This window comes from Chroicocephalus ridibundus, chromosome 4, assembly GCF_963924245.1.
Source record: "Chroicocephalus ridibundus chromosome 4, bChrRid1.1, whole genome shotgun sequence".
Lineage (NCBI taxonomy): Eukaryota > Metazoa > Chordata > Aves > Charadriiformes > Laridae > Chroicocephalus > Chroicocephalus ridibundus.
The window spans coordinates 9050567-9068532 of NC_086287.1; the positions used below are offsets into that span (position 1 = coordinate 9050567).

Sequence of the window (17966 nt, forward strand, 5' to 3'; positions counted from 1 at the left end):
AATAATTATACAGGGAGTACAAAATATATTTCTTGCCGATATTTCTTCCCTCCCTCCAACCTGTTTTCATGCCATGGGTCAGGACTTAACAGCTCTCAAGAGTGTCTGGCTGAATAGCAGCAGGCTTCTAAATCTCAAATCAAGTGCTCTTCAAAGCACCTTACTTCTCTTGAGATAAAAACTTGAGGCAGGTTTTTCTATCTGGCCTATTCATTAAGCATAGTCTACTGAATTGTTGACATTTCTAAACACTAAAGGGATTTTAAAGATCTTATTGCTCTAAAGAGACTTACTTGTAGTAGGGAATAAAGCATTGAAATGAAAAAAATACTGACACATGAAAAGTACAAAACTAAATAACTGCTAGAAACAGCTGTAAAGCAAACAACTATAATTTGGCATATAGTTTCTGTACAAAACACATTTTTGATGTAGGAATCAGCTCAAACGTTCAGTCCTCCCCCCCAGCTTCCAGATAAATAGTAATGTTTATTTTAATCTCAGTTACTCACAGAAGTCTTGCGTTTACTGTGATACCAGTTTCTGTCATTTATATTTAATATATTTGTTTCAGTTTACACTGAGTCCTACTGTCTTAGAGTCATTCAAAAAGGAATTAGCATGACCTGTCTTTTAACCTTTCCCCAGAAACTTCTTATTCCTTGCTTAAACTTCCTTTAAAGCATGAGTTTGCCAAAGGGTAGCCAACATGACCACTTGATCACCAGTGCCATTTTTATATTTTTTTGTATAAGCAATATCACTCACTAAGTAAAAATATGCCACAGGCTGATCCAATATTACGGATATTAAATTACGCTTCAGTGATTTCTGAAGTCTAACATTATTTGGTAATAATACTACAAAAGGCTTTGTTAGCTGGAGTTTTAAACTGTAGTCCTCATGAGTCATGGGGGATTAGTACTGCAAATAAGAGGTATTAAAATATGAATTGTGTCCACATCTTCTGGGAGTTACAGGAACTGAACATGCTTCCTATATATCACTGCCAGTTTTTAGGGTGAGAAGAAAATGATAGCAGAAATATATATTATTTTTTTTTCTTTTCTGGCCTGGTTTTTGCCTTACGTGGAGCTTCTGACAGCAGCATTTACCATGGCAGAGCTGAAGTTTCTAGCTTGTGAAAAGCTGCAAACGTAAACAAACTGGTCCTCTGTTTAGCAGCCTTGTTTGTAGATGTGCAAAATTTTGTAAACCAGCAATACATTTATCTATCTAAATGATACTTGCTTTTAAAACAGAGATTAGTAATAATATTTTGCACTTACATAGCACTTTTTCATTTCTCTAGCACTGTTTTAAAGTGACTGAATGATTTGTGTTTCTCCACGCATAATAATCCTGCCAGGCTGACTCAGAAAATACCTGTAGCAAAGAAGAACTTGCCCATGCATGAAAAGCAAAATAAAAAAAAAAATTTAAAAAAAAAAAGATTAAAAGCTCTAGAAAATTAGTCTGCTTCAAAAAGCTATTAAATTGTTCCTATCCCTGAAGCTTTACAAATGTGCTAATTGTTGTGTTCTGGTCATGTAATATGTTTCTGCAGGAAGTTCAGGCACTTTCCTGTTGCCGAAGCCCGTGTGCCGCCTGGGGGAGGGACTGGCCTGGCCAGCCCTGTAACCCCGGGTAATGAATCTTCCCTTCGGGCAGCGCGTGCTTCAGGTCTGAACGCCCAGAAATGCTTCACAGATGTGCTGGGCTGCCTAGCAATGGAAATTTTCTAATTCTAGCTGACCTAAAAAAAGTAAATAGACTACTGAACATAGGGCTACTCCCAGTAGAAAACAATACCCCATCCCCCCTCCAGCTAGCATCTACATTTTGCCCCCCTGCATGCTCCTTCTTCATAACCAGCAACTTGCCAAACCTGTGACACTGGTCTCTTGAAACAGAGGCATTCAGGGACATATTGTATGGGTGGTTTGCACTGTGTAGTCGAATGTGAAACAATACAGCCCACGGTGTCTCGGTGCTTTCCAGAGCAATGCTGCGCGCCTTGGAGAGATGCCGTAGGTAGACACATTGGCGGTTATCAGTAACCCTTACGCAGTCCTGAGTAACGCATGCGTTTGCATCTATCCTTACACATTGTGTTTGTGTTTGTACACACAACTTCTGCAACTGGTGCGTAGGAGGAAATCAGCATTGTCGATGTATACAAAATCTAGAAAAACCACCAAGGCAGCAGTGGGGCAGCCCACGGCTGGGCTGGTCCAGAGTCTCAGAGCAGTTCACGCTGTCTCCTGTTCTTCTTTGGAAAGCACTTCATTAAACTCTAAATTTTATAGGATCTATGGAGACTAGATACTGGCAATAATGGAAGTCGGAGGCAATGTGTACTTTAGCAGTAGCTGGCAGAACTGTTCAGAAGTCTGTTTGCATTTCTGTTGTCTCTGTTTTTTTGAGTTGGCAAATCAGGCATTGAAATGCACTTGTAACGGAGACTTGCCGGTGCGAGTTACCTGTCTTGGAGCATAACCTTTCTGTGAAGTGTTGAAATCTATCTGGACAATTTTATCAAGAGGCAGAATACATTTTATCAGTTATTTGTGTTGTTGCACTTTAATAAATAGTGGTTTTAAAATGGGTGTATTAATGAGTTTTCTGAAATATAACAAAAGATTTAAACTGAGACAGAAGGTTGATAGTGAACTTTAACAGATAGCTTTGGATGCGAACGCAAATATTTGGTTAGTTTTCCAACTTCGCTGAAATTTTAGAGGGTGACAGTGACATTGCAATATGTTGGAGCTCCTAGAACAGATGCTCTGAATGCTGTTTCTCCCTCCTCCTCACTTACATAGCTTTTGTTTGTACACAACGTCTTGAACGCTTCTCAAGCTTCCCAGTAGAGAGACCCAAGTTGTTGTAGAGCAGCGTGGGCATCGCCAGCAACTCTGGAACGTTTCCAGCGAGCCATCTGTGGTTTGATAGGAAATCCGTACGTTGTGGCATGTTGCAATGTCATTCAAAGAAAGAGGAGATAGTGGAGGCTCTGACTCAGTGAGAAGCTTCATACAGTTGTAGGACTGAATTCCTCTCCTTGACCTTTTACACTCCAAGTTAAGCATTTAGTTTAAGCTAGTCATCCAGGTTTCTTGAATAATCAGGAGAGATGGGCAAGCACTTGCAAGGATGATTCATCTCATCCTGAGTATATAATACAGGTTAGACCGAATGGCTGACTTGTAGACAGCTGCAATAAGGTTGAATGAACCCATCAGGGAAGAGAAAGTGACATAAACATTAGCATCCATCCGGACTATCCTGAGAGCCCTAGAATTACTCACACTTGCATCACGGGTCCCACGCTCCTTTTACGTAAGCCCAGGGAGGAGAAATTCAGCAAAAAGAACAGATCTACAAGAGAAATGTTAGTCTGCTTCCTTTGGACATAGATCATACCATCAGAGTCATGAACTACTGTCTGAATTTAGAACAGAATTTCCTTTCAGCTTTTAGACAACATATTCCAATCTCTACCATAATGCGCCTAGATAATCTATCTCCTCCTGTCCTCCATCTTTCCCTTTCTTTACTCCATCTTCTCTTCAGCCCCTTGTCACTTAACTTCTTCCCTGTTCTCTTCCACTTGCCTTCCTATGCAGGGTACTCTTTCTCGTAGAGCATTTTTTCAGTTAGAAGGGAAAAAAAGCTTTGACATTAATGGCATTCATACAGTATTTAGATATCATGACGTTTTTCATTCTTCCGGGATATTTTATCTTTCACTTCTTCCTTTTCACCTACTTTGTGTATTCAGACTGTAAACTCTTCAGGACAGAGACATTCTTTAGATACGTGCTTGACAAGAGCTCGATCACTAAGTATTACAATAGTATGCTATGTAAATATTTGGTTCTTGTTGTAAGATTACCATGTATTTCTCTGAATTTTGGATCAGATGAACATTTGCAACATCCGTAGTCCCTGGATAGTCTATAACCATGATGGTTATAGATATATATGATTAATCCACCCCCCCTTATGACATGGGGAGCTTCTTCATTATGCAGAGACTATAGTTATAATATGAAGTGGTTCTGTTACTTGTATGTGTGATTTTAGAGCACACTGTGGTGCCAAATGTTTGTCATTCTCAAGCATCAGAGAAGATAAATCTTCCTGATATTTTTATCTTTCCATTGTGTGCCTTCACATGTAGCAAATCGTCTATAATGCACCTTGGAGTTTTTCTTTGGAATGAAAGAGTTTGTTCAGACAATTGTCTGTTGTTTCCTTTCCTGTTGCTGAAAAGTGGTGACTAACGCTGGACATGCAAACACCCACCTGTCTCGACTCACGTGTTACTGGAACTTCTTCAGCCATCTGAAATCCCCTAGGGATTCAGTTTACACAAACATGTACAGAATAGAATTCCATTGGTACAAATGGTCTCTGAAAGATTTTCGCATTGCAACAGCCAGTGTTTAAGCAAACTGAGTTTTAAATTCAGGCTCAGGAATTCAGATTTTAAGTACTTTGTGTAGTTTTCTGGTCAGAGAACACAAGCAGTACCATGCAGCACAGCCAAACGAATCGGCGTAGTTTGAGTTGAATTCTCCTGGATATTATCATATCACTTCTGTAAAGCAGATACTCTGGAAAGCTGCACTGAAGAGGCGCATATTAAGATTCCGCATTCTGAAACGTAAAACAGCTTTTACAGAATGTGTCACAAAAGGAAGTGGGTTTATTAATGGTTCTTAATTTTGCCAGGTGTCTTTAAAGTCACCATTTAAATAATCTCTTTGTAGTATTGGGAACCCACAACAAAACATCGCTGTCCTGCCGATGAGGTGAAAATGAGAATTATCCTGGTTTTATTTTACACTCCGTAAGTGATGGAAAATATGTGTTTTATAATTGTGTTCAAGTATTTTAAGTAGTATAAGCTATATATAAAAAATTATTTTCACATTAGCAATGTGTCCTTTAGCAGACAGACAGGGATATGTAGGTAGAAGTATATTTATCAGCTATTCTTAGTGGAAGCCTTCTCTCAACGCCTGATGTTAACAATAATTAATTTTGACGGCTCAGATTATGCTTCAACTTCAATAAAAGAAATAGGAAATGCATATGGTAGATGTGCTTATTTTAACATGGGTTGATATAGTTGTGATTAGTTTTAAGTCAATCACCAGTTACCTGAAAAGTAGAAAATGTTAGAATGCTCTTTTTAAAAGTCAAGTCTTTTGTCTTTATAATCAGTTTAGAAAATGCATCCATTGCTGTGATTTAAAAATGGTAATGTAACATCTGTGAATATAGCAGAACAAGAAGAAACTGAGTTTATGTCCATTATACAGAAAAATAGTTACCGACTTGTTTGTCTCCTGAATTTGTTAAAATACTGAGAAAACCGTAACGTGAACAGGAATGTCAGAGATTCATAGTAAACAAGTTTAAAAATAGTTTGCCTAAGACCTAAATGCGGTTATGGGAGGATAGTTTGGCACCATTCTCTCCACGAGATAAACATTACAGATTGTGAGACACTAGTCGTAACCAAATTTCAGGACTATCATATGATTTCTGCCTGACAAGCTTCTCTGCTGGTTGGCATGACTTTTCTAGTCCTTGCTGTGAGAGCTTATAATGTCTTTGGTGGTGAAGGGCTTACTGTTTTGCCATTGAGAAGTGAACTTACATTAACTCAGAAGTATTTTTAGATTTTGTGGCATTAATAAGAATTTTATATCTTTTCATAGTGGTATTGTCAGATTTGTGTGTGAGTTGTTACAAAGTTATGTCAGTATAAGTGATATGTCACTCCAGTAGATTACATGTCATATAAAATATAATTCATTTCCTCATAATACACATATCTAGTGTCTCTCAGTTGGCAAACTTGGCAAGGGAAGAGGCCAAAACTTACAGTCACCTCAGTGTCAAATATTTGAACAAACTGTTCTCTCTAGAAGAAATTTAGTTGCATACCTACATATCTTTGTGTTTTTATTAAGCCCAAAGATAGTAATTTGGTTTTGCCAAGAACAGTTAGTTACTGATTAATTGATGTTCGTTGATGATGACCTGTTAAGAAAGCAGTAAAATCATTGACTGGCAAGACTAAGATGCTCCTGAAATGTGTCTCTCTCAAGGAGTTTGTAACCATTTGGCAGCTACCTCAGTTAGTTAGAAATGCAAGATGCGGCCTGTGTGGACATCAGGTAAACCTGTTCATTCGGGACCTCTTTCACTACATAGACAGACCTATTGCAATGGCCTTGATGCTGTGTCTCAGGGCACCGCAGAGAATCAGTGCCACGTGTTGTGATACCTGAAAAAATGCTGGAGTCTTTTCCTAGGTACTATGTTAATAGAGATAATTACCAGCAATTACAAACGAGGTAATAAAATAAAAAGACGTAAAAGGGAAAACATAATGCGAGGGGTGCATTATGGGCATCATAAGCAGAAGAGCAAACAGTAACAGGAACTCAGACTCTACACCATGGACTGTCTTGTGTGGGCTTTACGGAATGGTGAGAGTTCTGCTTCAAAGAGGAATAAGTAGAATATAAAGCTCCCCAAGTAGGAGTCTGCATCTTTCATTTTCCCAGCATTCCTAAAATTCTTCTCCCCACCCCCCTCTTCCCCCTAAACCAAATCCCTTCGGCTTTGGTGACTTCAGTCTTCATGGAGTTGTAGCAAATGGAACTAGAAGGGATGTAGAGAGGTCATTAACCCATCTCCCTGCCCCAAGGCAGGGCTGCAGCCATAGTAAACTAATAAGCAATTTTTTTTTTGGTCAAAGATTCAGATACATGGAATTGTAAAGATGGGGTTTTTAAGTTTAATTTTGGGAAGTTTGGGCTCAGCTGTTAAAGCTTCCTGTAAGTGTTAGGAGAGTCACAAGGTGAACTTCAGTGGAATTACCCTAATATATATCAAAATAAGAACAAACTACCAGCTCTTTTTTATATGAGATTCAAGGATTTTTGCATCACTCACGTTATTATGTATTTGTTTGCTACAGTATTGCACTTACAATAGCTACCAAAATATAATGATTTTGCAATAAGAAGAACTACTTTGGGTTTAGATTTTTGCCAATATATGTATATCGACTTATCGTATTGTTGCTAAGCATTTTTATATTTTTTGTTGCTTAAAGCATTTTTCAGAATATGTGGGTTTAGTAGCTCTCAATTAATTTTATGATTTTGCTGTATCTTGAGTGTCTTCCACCCCAATTATTTCTGAGTATTTTAGACAGCATAAAAACAACCTGTACAGATACACATTTCCTCAAATCTGAAAAGTACTTTTATGGACTGATTATTGTTTATACCTTGTAGGTATAATACTGGATTTCATGAGTTGCCTCCACAATGCAGTGCCAGTAGACTCCTCAGAAGAATATGTGTAGCTTATATGTATCGTTGAATAGTAATCAGTTCTTTAACATTACTCTAGTATCTAGCTCTTTGTTTAACCTTTCATTGGTTCCTTAGGTTCAGTCATGTCATTTTTACTTTATTTTCAACCCCTTTTACAGTCAGTTAAAGCCTGCATACTGTTGCTATGCATTTTGTAGCTGAGGTATGATCAACATCAGGAGAGGCTGTTAGGAAAACTGCTGGTCAATCCTCTTAATACTGAAGAGAGGAAGAGTCTTATATTGGAAAGTCTGTTTTTTATAATAAATCTGTAAAAAAATCCCCTTGATACAGTAAGCTACACTGGCAAAAGCACTTGCTAGTATTTTTGTCTACTAGGGATTTTGTTGGTTTAAAAAAATAAGTTACACCCCAACCAAATGTACCAACCCACTGGAAATTCAAGAGTAGCCATGACTTGTATCTTTACATCCCAGTCTTACGAGGCAGACCAGTGTCAGAAAACCATCAGTGCTGTATGTGGTCCTCAGTGCTGGGACTGGATGAACTGATTGCTCGCTGTCCCTTCTGGCCTGTCGTTTTACATGTTCTTAGCTTCCACTTCTACTTTTTTTTTCCGTTGAGAACAAATAAAGTAATTAGAAGTTTTCTTCGGGCAGAGGGAGGAGCAGAGGCAAAGTATGTAATAACTTTTGTCTGAACTGTTTTCCTTTCGTAATGCATGCCCTGGAGCTGTGTGCTTAGCTGGGTTCAGTGTAATTGTTCCTATCACCACAAAGCCTTGGGGACCTGCCCCAAACAGAGCCGGCGGGAAGCACCGGCGCTCGCGTCATCCCCCTTCCCGAGCAATGCCTTGTACAGTAATAGCCTTTCTCCATAGCCAGGAATTTCTTCATCCAGTGAATGAAGCTTAGAGTCTGACTCCAAAGATCCTAAGTTTAAACCTTCCTGACAGCCTGCATGGGTGAAAATAATGTGTGATCATGTAATTAAACACACTATAATAATGAAGATAGACAATTATTTTTGCACAGAGGAAGTTTACTCCAGCATTCCCTAGTTTTTACACTGACAGGCTTTACCTTTCTTTGATACAGGCTTTACGAAATTATCACAAGGAGAGCGATTACGGGATCCTATTTTCACTTGAATATTTACTTTTGCCAGACTGTGACCATTTTGCCTTAAAATATTGTTGCCCTGCCAGCTTGTTGTAGGCTACAGGAAGTTTTGTGTTTATCCACATACTGGGATGTTTTAGTGAAAACTTTCAATTATTTAAAAGAATAAATGAAAATACACAATTTTACGCCTTTGCATTTATGCCAGGGCTGCCTTTTTGCTGTCCTGTGAAAATGCACCTGTTTGTCCCCGCCGCACTCCGTACGGTGGAGTCAGCTTGACCCTTTTCCAGGGATGTACCTGCTTTCGGGACTGGGAGATGAGCCGGTGCCTGTCCTGCAGTCTGGGCAGGGGACACCAGGAGAGAGGAGAGGGGCAGGGGCAGGAAGCAGGGATGGAAAGCACTGTCAGCAGGAGAAAGAAGGACAGATCAAGAGCAAGAGGTGGGGAAGAGGAGGAGGAGAGGACAAAACAGGGGATGAGGAAGACAAAAAAGACGACCGAGGGGGGATCTTGTCAATGCTTGTAAATACTTAAAGGGTGGGTGTCAGGAGGATGGGGCCAGGCTCTTTTCAGTGGTGCCCGGGGACAGGACAAGAGGTAATGGGCACAGACTTGAGCATAGGAAGTTCCATCTCAACATGAGGAGGGACTTCTTTACCCTGAGGGTGGCAGAGCCCTGGCACAGGCTGCCCAGAGAGGTGTTGGAGTCTCCGTCTCTGGAGACATTCCAAACCCGCCTGGACGCGTTCCTGTGCCACCTGCTCTGGGTGACCCTGCTCTGGCAGGGGGTTGGACTAGATGATCTCCAGAGGTCCCTTCCAACCCCTACTGTTGTGTGATTCTGTGATTCTGTGATTCTGTGGAGGGCATGAGGCAAGGAAGGGTGTCCTGGTACTGAATTTGGATTTAGGTATTAGGAAAGGGAGGAGGGAATGGGATATGGGCAGAAATGGGCAAGAGAAACCCAGGACTGGCAGGAGCAGGAATGAAGAGCTTCGAAGCAGAAAGCTGAGACTGTCCGGGGAGTGCAGGTAATGCCCCAGAGAAGGGGCATTTTTGTCATGAAGACCAGCTGCAGGATGGGAAGGCTGGGTACTGAGGATTGGGATTGCCAATGTGAGCGAAACAAGCCTGATTCTTATCAGACTGATAAGAGAAAGAGAGATTGAAAGGGATGGAGGTCACAGCCTCAGAAATAGCAGAGAAGTCTGTTCACCAGAAAACATTTTGTCCTAAACCGGGACTTTCAATGTGATTGTTTCTCTGTGGTCAGCAAATATCTGTGAAGATGTCTGATCGTTCTGTAATGCTGGTGTTCAGAAAGGATCACAGCCTATTCATGCTATCACTTACTGCCTCAGTTCAAGTCACCGCAACGTCCCTATTGGTGCCAAAGATAAAGGCCTGCTGTTTAACCTGTGGGCGTCTGTATAATGCTATGCAATGAATTTCCAGTTTGTTTGTGGTTTACCATTTCGAATATTGTTTAATGGTGTTAAAATATTTAATAGGCTTAATATTTGCAGCCCTGTTTATAATTTTAAGGTGCATGCGGAAAATGCCTATTCAGGCTTTATTCAGAGGTAGTGTGTGTGTGCTATGAGTCAGAGACTAATGGCAGGATAATATTCAGTTGTTTTCAGAGGACCCTAGCATTGTTTATTGTTCAGAATACGTCTGAAGTGAGGATGAATGTGGCATACGCAGTGAAATACCCTTCCTGGAGAACCAGCAATTTGTTATAATGTTTGAAAATTGGGATTGTAGAGAAAGCAGGGATTGCAGGAGGGATGGTCTTGTAATTAAGACGATTGAAGGATATCGTGGAAGGTATGATGTGTCTCTGCCTGTACCGCTGAGCTTCTGCGTGATCGTGTCGCTTCAACCTAGCATTTTTATTTCTGTTCTCGTATTTTGTGCCTCTCGCTTTCTGAGTGCCTGACTTGGGGTTCTTGAAGAAATACTAAGCACTCACAGCCACAAGTGAAGTTAGCATTTGATCATGCGAAATGCTGTACAATGCTAAACATGCTGGAAAAGCAAGTCCTAGATGCCTCAGATTGTTTCTGAAATCAGTTGATACCTTTTGCTATGTGTTTTATGTGCCTCAATTCCCTGTCCCTAAAATGGAGGTAACTTTGCTGCCTTATCTCATGAGAATATTAGGAAAATAACACAGTTGGTATTTGTGAAGCATTCAAGTGCTATATACTGACGTGTGCTATTGAAAAGCCATTCTGTCTTCAGAACAAGGTTTGAATAGTGTACAATAAATACGCCAGGAAAGTTCAGAGTAAACAGTGACAAGAAAACAAAATACTGAATAGCCAGTCCCTAAATGAGCAGTGTGCATCCTCATCACTGAATAAGATGGGGGAAGAAGAGTATATGTGTGTGTATCCGTAAAAGTCTAATTCAGTCCAATTGAGATCCAGTCTGAGGATCTTTAATTTTTACTTTTCCCGTCTGAGTCTCTGCAAATTTATAAATATTCTTCTATTTATTTTCTGTTTATAATATACATTAGCAAACAAACATAGCGTTGACTGAGAGGCTGTGTAAATATCAAAAGATTTTTTTTCCTTTTGACCACACTTTTAAGTCCAGGCCAGCGCGGCAGAGTTGACAGTTGTTCCCCATTTGTGATACTGGTCAGTTCCTGCATAACATGAGTTTGCCGAGTCTCGGTTCTGTTTGCTCTTTGTCACCTTGCTCTGAATCCATTTGGCAGACTTGGCAAAGCGGTCAGTAGTTGCAGGAGGAAGACCGCGGCCCTACGTTTTCCCTAGAGGAAGCCGCCTTTCCCACTCCCCGGTGAGGGCAGAGAGATGCTAGCGGTGAGTGGGAGAAGGTTGGATTTGTTCGCTTGTCTCTCCACCTCCCACATACCAGATACCCTGTACCCTACTAGCAGAGTACTGTACTTTGGACAGAAAATGTGACTGAAAGATCTGCCAATTGCTCCCCTGCACTTCCTGGCTTTTCGTTGTCCTTTGTTTTCCAGTGGTTACGGCCCCCCTCATACAATCCAGGGTGGACATCCAAGCAAACGTTTTTCTCAGCAGACAAACAAAATAGGCAGGTGCCCTCGTTTATATTGTGTTGATGTAGAAATGAGGCATCATGGACCACAGTTCACATCCACAGCCAGGCTTCACCTTCTTGGGAATAAGGGAAGAACTGTAAGTGAAGAATACTGTACCACAGCACTGATTTTAATACGGTGAAATGTAAGAGCTGCATAGTTACTAAATGGTATATATGGAGGGTGGGTTTTGATACCTAAATTGTGTTTCATAGGCAAAGTGCTACAAATAAATACACGCATTTCCCCTATTTCAACACTGAGGTATGTCACAACACCCTGGGCACGGGCTTTCCTAATCCACATGCGTTACTTTATGCATTTCCTTCCCTTGGAGAAGACAGCAGCCCAACACACATTCTTCTCCCTGCGCTGCCCACAACCGGGAGTGGCCGGTGGTAGGAAGCCCTTGGAGCACCTCTCAGCCTATGCCTGATTGCACAATCTCAAAGCCAGCAATGAACTGAACAGTCAGCCTGCTGTAAATACAGATATTTCTTATGCTTTTGAACTGAATTCTCACCCTACGAAAGCTGCAAAGGTATTGAATAAAAGGCAACTGTATTTACGTGTTATGATAAAAGCAAAAACATAGCAAAAGCAGAGAATAAGGATAGTCCACACAGCCTCCTAACAGAGTTTTGCAGCCATTACTGTTATCCTCTTCCCTTCAGAAGTGTGTGCATTTTAAAAGAAGAGCCACACAGTTTAGCCTTTACCTACTAAATCTTTCAAGAAATATGCTCCTTTCATGATACCAGTTTCATAAATTATTGCACTGTGTAGAAGATGCTCAACTGTCTCATCTGACCGGCTTTCAGTACCTCACCGTGTCCAAAAGCGAGCCAGTAATTAACCAAGTAAAGCCTCAGTTTTACATTAATTCTCACCTTACTTTACAAAAGCTAAATGGTAATGTCACGTCTTTTATATCTCTCCAGTATAAAAGGTCCTCAGAGGCAGAGTTGAAATATTTTTGTCATAGTTGAAAAATAAGGTTTATTATGCAAGGTCTGTGTGCTTGTGGACAACCGTGTAACCTGTGTCTCAGTTTCCTCCTCTGTAAAATGGATGTAATGTTCCTACAACTCACAAGGGATGATGGCAAGGATTGATTAGCGTATATGATTGCCTTATACAAATGCAACTACTATCACTGCTTGGTTTTATTAAAAAATTACAGCAGAATATGAAGAAGAAACACTCTAACAGAATAATGCTGCAACCAGGGTGAGCCCTCTCCATCTGCTGACCATCACATCCTTTATTTTCAGACTCTGCCACAAAGTATGTGCATTTGTAATAAAACTATACTTCTATTGTAATGCCATGGAAATCAAAGGAGTTGATGTAGGGGCTAACATACAGGCAAAACATTTGTTTTTAAAGGAAACGTGCCCACAGATACACTGAAATTCCCTGAGCAAAATTGGATTTTGTTTAGAAAATTTTCATGAGGAAAAATCTATTCCAATTTACAGAATCCAATATATTGAAAGCAAACAAAACTGTTTCCAGGTCAGCATAAAAGAGTGCCTGGGAAGTGTTTTATTTGTGTGAGTAAACATTGATCAGTCAGGAAAAAACACTGCGTTTTGAGATATGCTATGGAATATAAATTCTACTGCAATTATTCTTTTCTTTTTTCCCCCTCCCTGTTTTTTTCCTCTCTCGCTTTCTTCTCTCTCTCTCTCTCTCTCTCTCTCTCCCCGTCTCTCTCCTGAAAATCTCCTGCCACAGCGCCTGCATTTGCCTCCAGACTTGTCAGACACAGTGAGCCGCGCGAGCAAACAGGATCTGGCAGAATCCGCCAAACTGCTGAGCTCAGGATGTGGTGCTATGGCCATCGGCAAGAAGCACCTGGACTTCTAGTGATTTCTACTTAGCAGTTTCACTCAGATTTATATGACACTCTAATTATGAGTGTTAATGACTTATATAAATATTTTTCTTAATGATTTGACCCAGCAGTCTTTAAAAATACATGTTATCTTATGGTGCCTTCTTTTTTTTTATTTTTTTTGTTCTGGTTTCTTTGTACTAATTTTGGGCTCGTTTGAATTTTGCTTTTTTTTAAAGCTTCTGTTGTGTTGGGTCTTGCCATTGTTCAGCTCGATTGGAAACATAAAGTATTTTGTTCTTTTCCTTAAAATATGAAAATTACTTTTACCCTTTTGTATCTAGATGCTTTTTTACAGTAAAAATAAAGGGATCTTTTTCCCACTGGGGTTTTTATATGCTTACAGTTCATATTTTGTATGAATAATAACTTAAGTTGGACGGTTTATTGAAATAAAGGAATGCAACTAAACAATTCATTGCCACGTGTTATTCCAAAAGCAAACTACACAGTTATGGTATTAAAAACATTAATTTCTGTAATTGAAATGCCATTCTTAAATTTCAGGATATGTTTACATTGGTTTATTAAATATGTAATCATAATTTTAAAATATATAAGATAGTTTTTATTCTAGTATGCCAGTAATTAAGAATGGTTGGGTTTTGTATCAGAATATATTATAGATAATTACTTTGCCTTGTGGCTTACTACATGCATTAAAATGCACTTGAATGGCATTTACTAACCATAGAGAAAAGAATTGATTTCCTTATGTAGTTCAAAACAGTAATCCTAAACAATTGAAGTCAGCACTATGAAATTATGTCAACAGACATAATTCAAGATTGAAATTCAAACCGACAGCTACATTAATGCTGGAAAACCAGAAGAGTGCATTTGAGCTCGGGGAAGGGTATCACAGCATGCTGGTCTAAAGCAGGGCAGCATATACAAGTAATCTGGGCTTCTGTAGCCTCCGATATAGTATTTGTGAACTTCTGACTATTTGGTATGTATCTCTGTGTATATCTTATCAAACAAAAGAACAGTGAAGCAAAGCTGACCTGTGAATTAAAGTGGTTTGCATTCTTTCTTCTGAGGCTGACTTCCATTTTGAAAGGTAATATCTTTCTTCTCCGCAGAACTTCCAAGCCACCCAGCTGTAAGATTGCATTACAGTTTCAAAATCTAGTCTTTATAATAGTATATTACATGGCTGGAGTGAAATTGACTCTTCAAAGAACATGTTAATAGGATGCAATAATGGTAACTTATTTTGATGGGTTTGGAACCAAGAGTTGGTTAAGTGGTTTGCTTTTTTTCCCTGCGATTCAGGTTCTACTTTATTTTTTTCTTGACAACGCTGTGTAAAACAAAGACATAGCTTTTAAAACTGTCTAACTAATATGATGAATGTCAATCACTTAAAAAACTCCACTGTAGCATAAACACATACTGTATACAGCTTTTATTCTGAATTAGAATAATTGAATCAATGACAGTGATTTGCCAGGATGTCAAATCTATCCATCATATCCTGTCACTACCAGTTTATTTTTTGTGATCAAAATCAAAAAGACTACTATTTTGTCATCAGCTATTTCATTAGTAGTAACAATCAGGTTTTCTCTTCTATATTTTTTAGATATGCCTGTTATATTTTTTTATTTCTAAAGACACGAATCCTTTTTAAATCTTTTCAAAATAAAGTTTCAGAACTGAACTGTCAGTTTAATAAAGCAAAAAGACATCTGCTTTCCTATGCCAATATATTTAAAATATTATCATTGATGTCTCAAACATTTTTTCTCTTTTTGTATTATGTGTAACATTGAATGGAAGTTCTCATTAGATACTTAATTGTGCCTTTTGAAAGCATGAAATAATTTAAATACTTGGGATAAAGTGATTTTTAACAAAGATGAAGTTTTACATAGTACGTCTTTTTAATGTAAATAACACAAAACACGGTATTTCTTTGTGAAATATAAAGTCACAAGACATAGAAATTGCTGCCAACATACTTAAATAGGTCATTGACTTACACAGGGGAAAAAATATCATGAAAGTCACAGTCGATTTCTAGTTAACATATTAACTGAAAATTGTTAGCGAGCAGCGCGTGTATTGCACGTGTGTGTATGTGTGTCCTATGCATTTATAAGACTTCAATTTCAAAAACTTCGGTAGGTTAATATTAAAGCTGACAAATATTTTGAATAATAAAAGGAACTCCTTCTGCAAATCTGGATTAATTTTTTTTCTGAGTCACTAAACATGCTTTGTAAAATAAGTGTCAGGGGATACAGATGTACAGCGTTGTTTACCTAAGGCAAAAACATGGAGCAAAATTTCTCTTCTTTTCTTCCAAAATATCCTATCAGTTACAACAACATATGACAGTGACTTGGCTTATCCAGTAAAGTGATAAGTGAAATAATGCTTTGTACGTGCTAGCTGATAGTATGCCGATATATAGTAGATATAGCATAGATTTCATTTATTGCAGCAAAAGCAATTTTGACTTGGGAAGCCAGAGACGTGTTTACATGGTGATTTGCTGTGGCTTTTCCCCACAACCGCTCTGTGACTGTCCAACACCTGTGTACAAAACACCCTTCGGTTCTTTCTTCTCTTGATACGAAGACAAATATTTAACTAAGGGGTGCAGCTCAGGTAATCGAAGAATGAGCGCAGCCTCTTCTGACGGGCTGTTGCAACGTGCTACCAGCTTCTTTTGCATCTTCGGAGCCCCCTCGTTGGCTTGGATGGAAAATCTGTGCGATCCCTACCTCCGCTCAGAGGGCGCTTTTCCCCAGAGACTGCGGGGTGAGGTTTTTTTGTTTGTTGCCATTTTTTTAAGCAGAACTTCCTACTTTTTAGCAGGCTACAGGCTGAAACCAGCAGGGAAACAATAGATTCATCCCAGTGAAGACGTCCCCAATTCAGCACAAGAACCTGATCTTTACAGAATTGTGACACGCAGTCAAGAAAGCGGTAATGAAATTTAAAATGTTGTGTCTTTAATATGTCAAATAAGAATTCTTTACATAATTTCTGTTGTGTTGAGGTTTTCAAAATATAAGTATTTGGAACATGAGAAGAATATTGTGATAGATTAAGTCTCTTTCTATGTTTGTAAAGAAATTTCAAAAGCAATTTCAAGGATGCAGCTGAATTCAATTTTCTGTAACAGTAGCTGCAAGCATCTGAAAATGGGCATTCAGCTACACCACTGGTTTCATCTTTAAATTTAATATAAAATAGTGATGTTGTTCCAAACACAGCTTTTGGAAAAATGCAAAAGCCTAACTTACAAAAATCCTTTACTATGCCAATACTGGAAAGTGAGCTATTAATCAAGTTTTTTCTGAAACCACAAGGTTGTAACACATCCCGTTAAAAATGTATGTGTGTTACAAGTACCACACACACAAACACACTCACATATTAAACCAGTATTTCTCCAGGATCATATATTAGAATCTTAATAAAGTGTTCTTCTTTTGCCTGTGCTGGAGAAACGTCGTCCATAACTACAGAGCACAACAGAAATAGGAAAGAAGATGCTTTTATGCCTTTAAGAGGTGGTGGAAGCAAGTACTCTCCCCCATGACATCTCTGGGGGTTTTTCTTTTCTCTTGTGAGCTACCTGAGTGCAAGGCCTACATTTCTTTTTTTAATCACACTGAGCACATGATGGTGCTTATTCAATAATAAATGTACCTGTGTAGAAAAAGAATGGAAGTGAAGCCTCTTCGTCTTAAGAAAAAAAGGCAACTCAAATGGAGAAAAGAAAAAAAAGAAAATTAAAAGCAAAACAGAAAACAAAAATTCCACCATGAGTTTTTTCAGTTTCTAGTCTAATATAAGCAAATGTTAGGCTCTTTTTTTTTTTTTTTTTTTTTCCAAAATAGTTCATTAATATAGTGGATGCCTACATCTGTATTTCAACATCTGAATGGACAGACAGATTTTTCAGAAGTCTTGAGCATCAAGCATCCCGGAGCATCTGCTGAAAACTTGGCTGCTTATTTAAACTCTGCCTTTAAACAAATTTGAAAGTTATTAGGCACTTTGAACTAATTTGCAGACCTTCTGTGCATATCAAAACAAAGACGCCTTTTGTGCTTTCTATATTATTTTTTTTGCACATGGATTTTCTGGTGCTGTAATGCTTAATCTAAAAAATCTTCCAGAGAAGTCAGTGATGGTTTAGACCAGGAGCAAGCCAGTACAGTTAGGTTCAGTGGATCTGTTTTTAAAGTGTTAGCAGATCTAGAGAATTTGTAGCTGCATATTCCTCTATAAAAAATGTATTTTAATGTCTTCTGGCATTGAAGGTAAATGTTACATACAAAATGTAGCAAGAATCCAAAAAAAAAAGTTTTCACTCTGTGCTGACAGAGTTTGAGTCTGAATGTTCATGCCCTCAGAATGCTCTCAGGACTTTGACAGCATCAGAGGCGTTCTCTTAAAAAGTTTTGAATCAGGCACGTTCCAGTGCACTTCCAGCTACTTTTTTTGGAGTCAGGTTGGAGCA

General features: G+C 38.9%; 1 protein-coding gene across 1 annotated transcript in view; it reads left to right on the forward strand.

The window, feature by feature from the left end:
- The window catches only part of ELP4 (elongator acetyltransferase complex subunit 4), a 150821-nt gene extending 136940 nt beyond the window's left edge, over positions 1-13881 (forward strand). The window contains exon 10 of the mRNA XM_063332931.1: positions 13321-13881. Within this exon, the coding sequence (XP_063189001.1) occupies positions 13321-13452 (132 nt within the window). The 3' untranslated portion in view covers positions 13453-13881. The remainder of the gene's footprint in view (positions 1-13320) is intronic.
- Positions 13882-17966: the final 4085 nt, after the last annotated feature.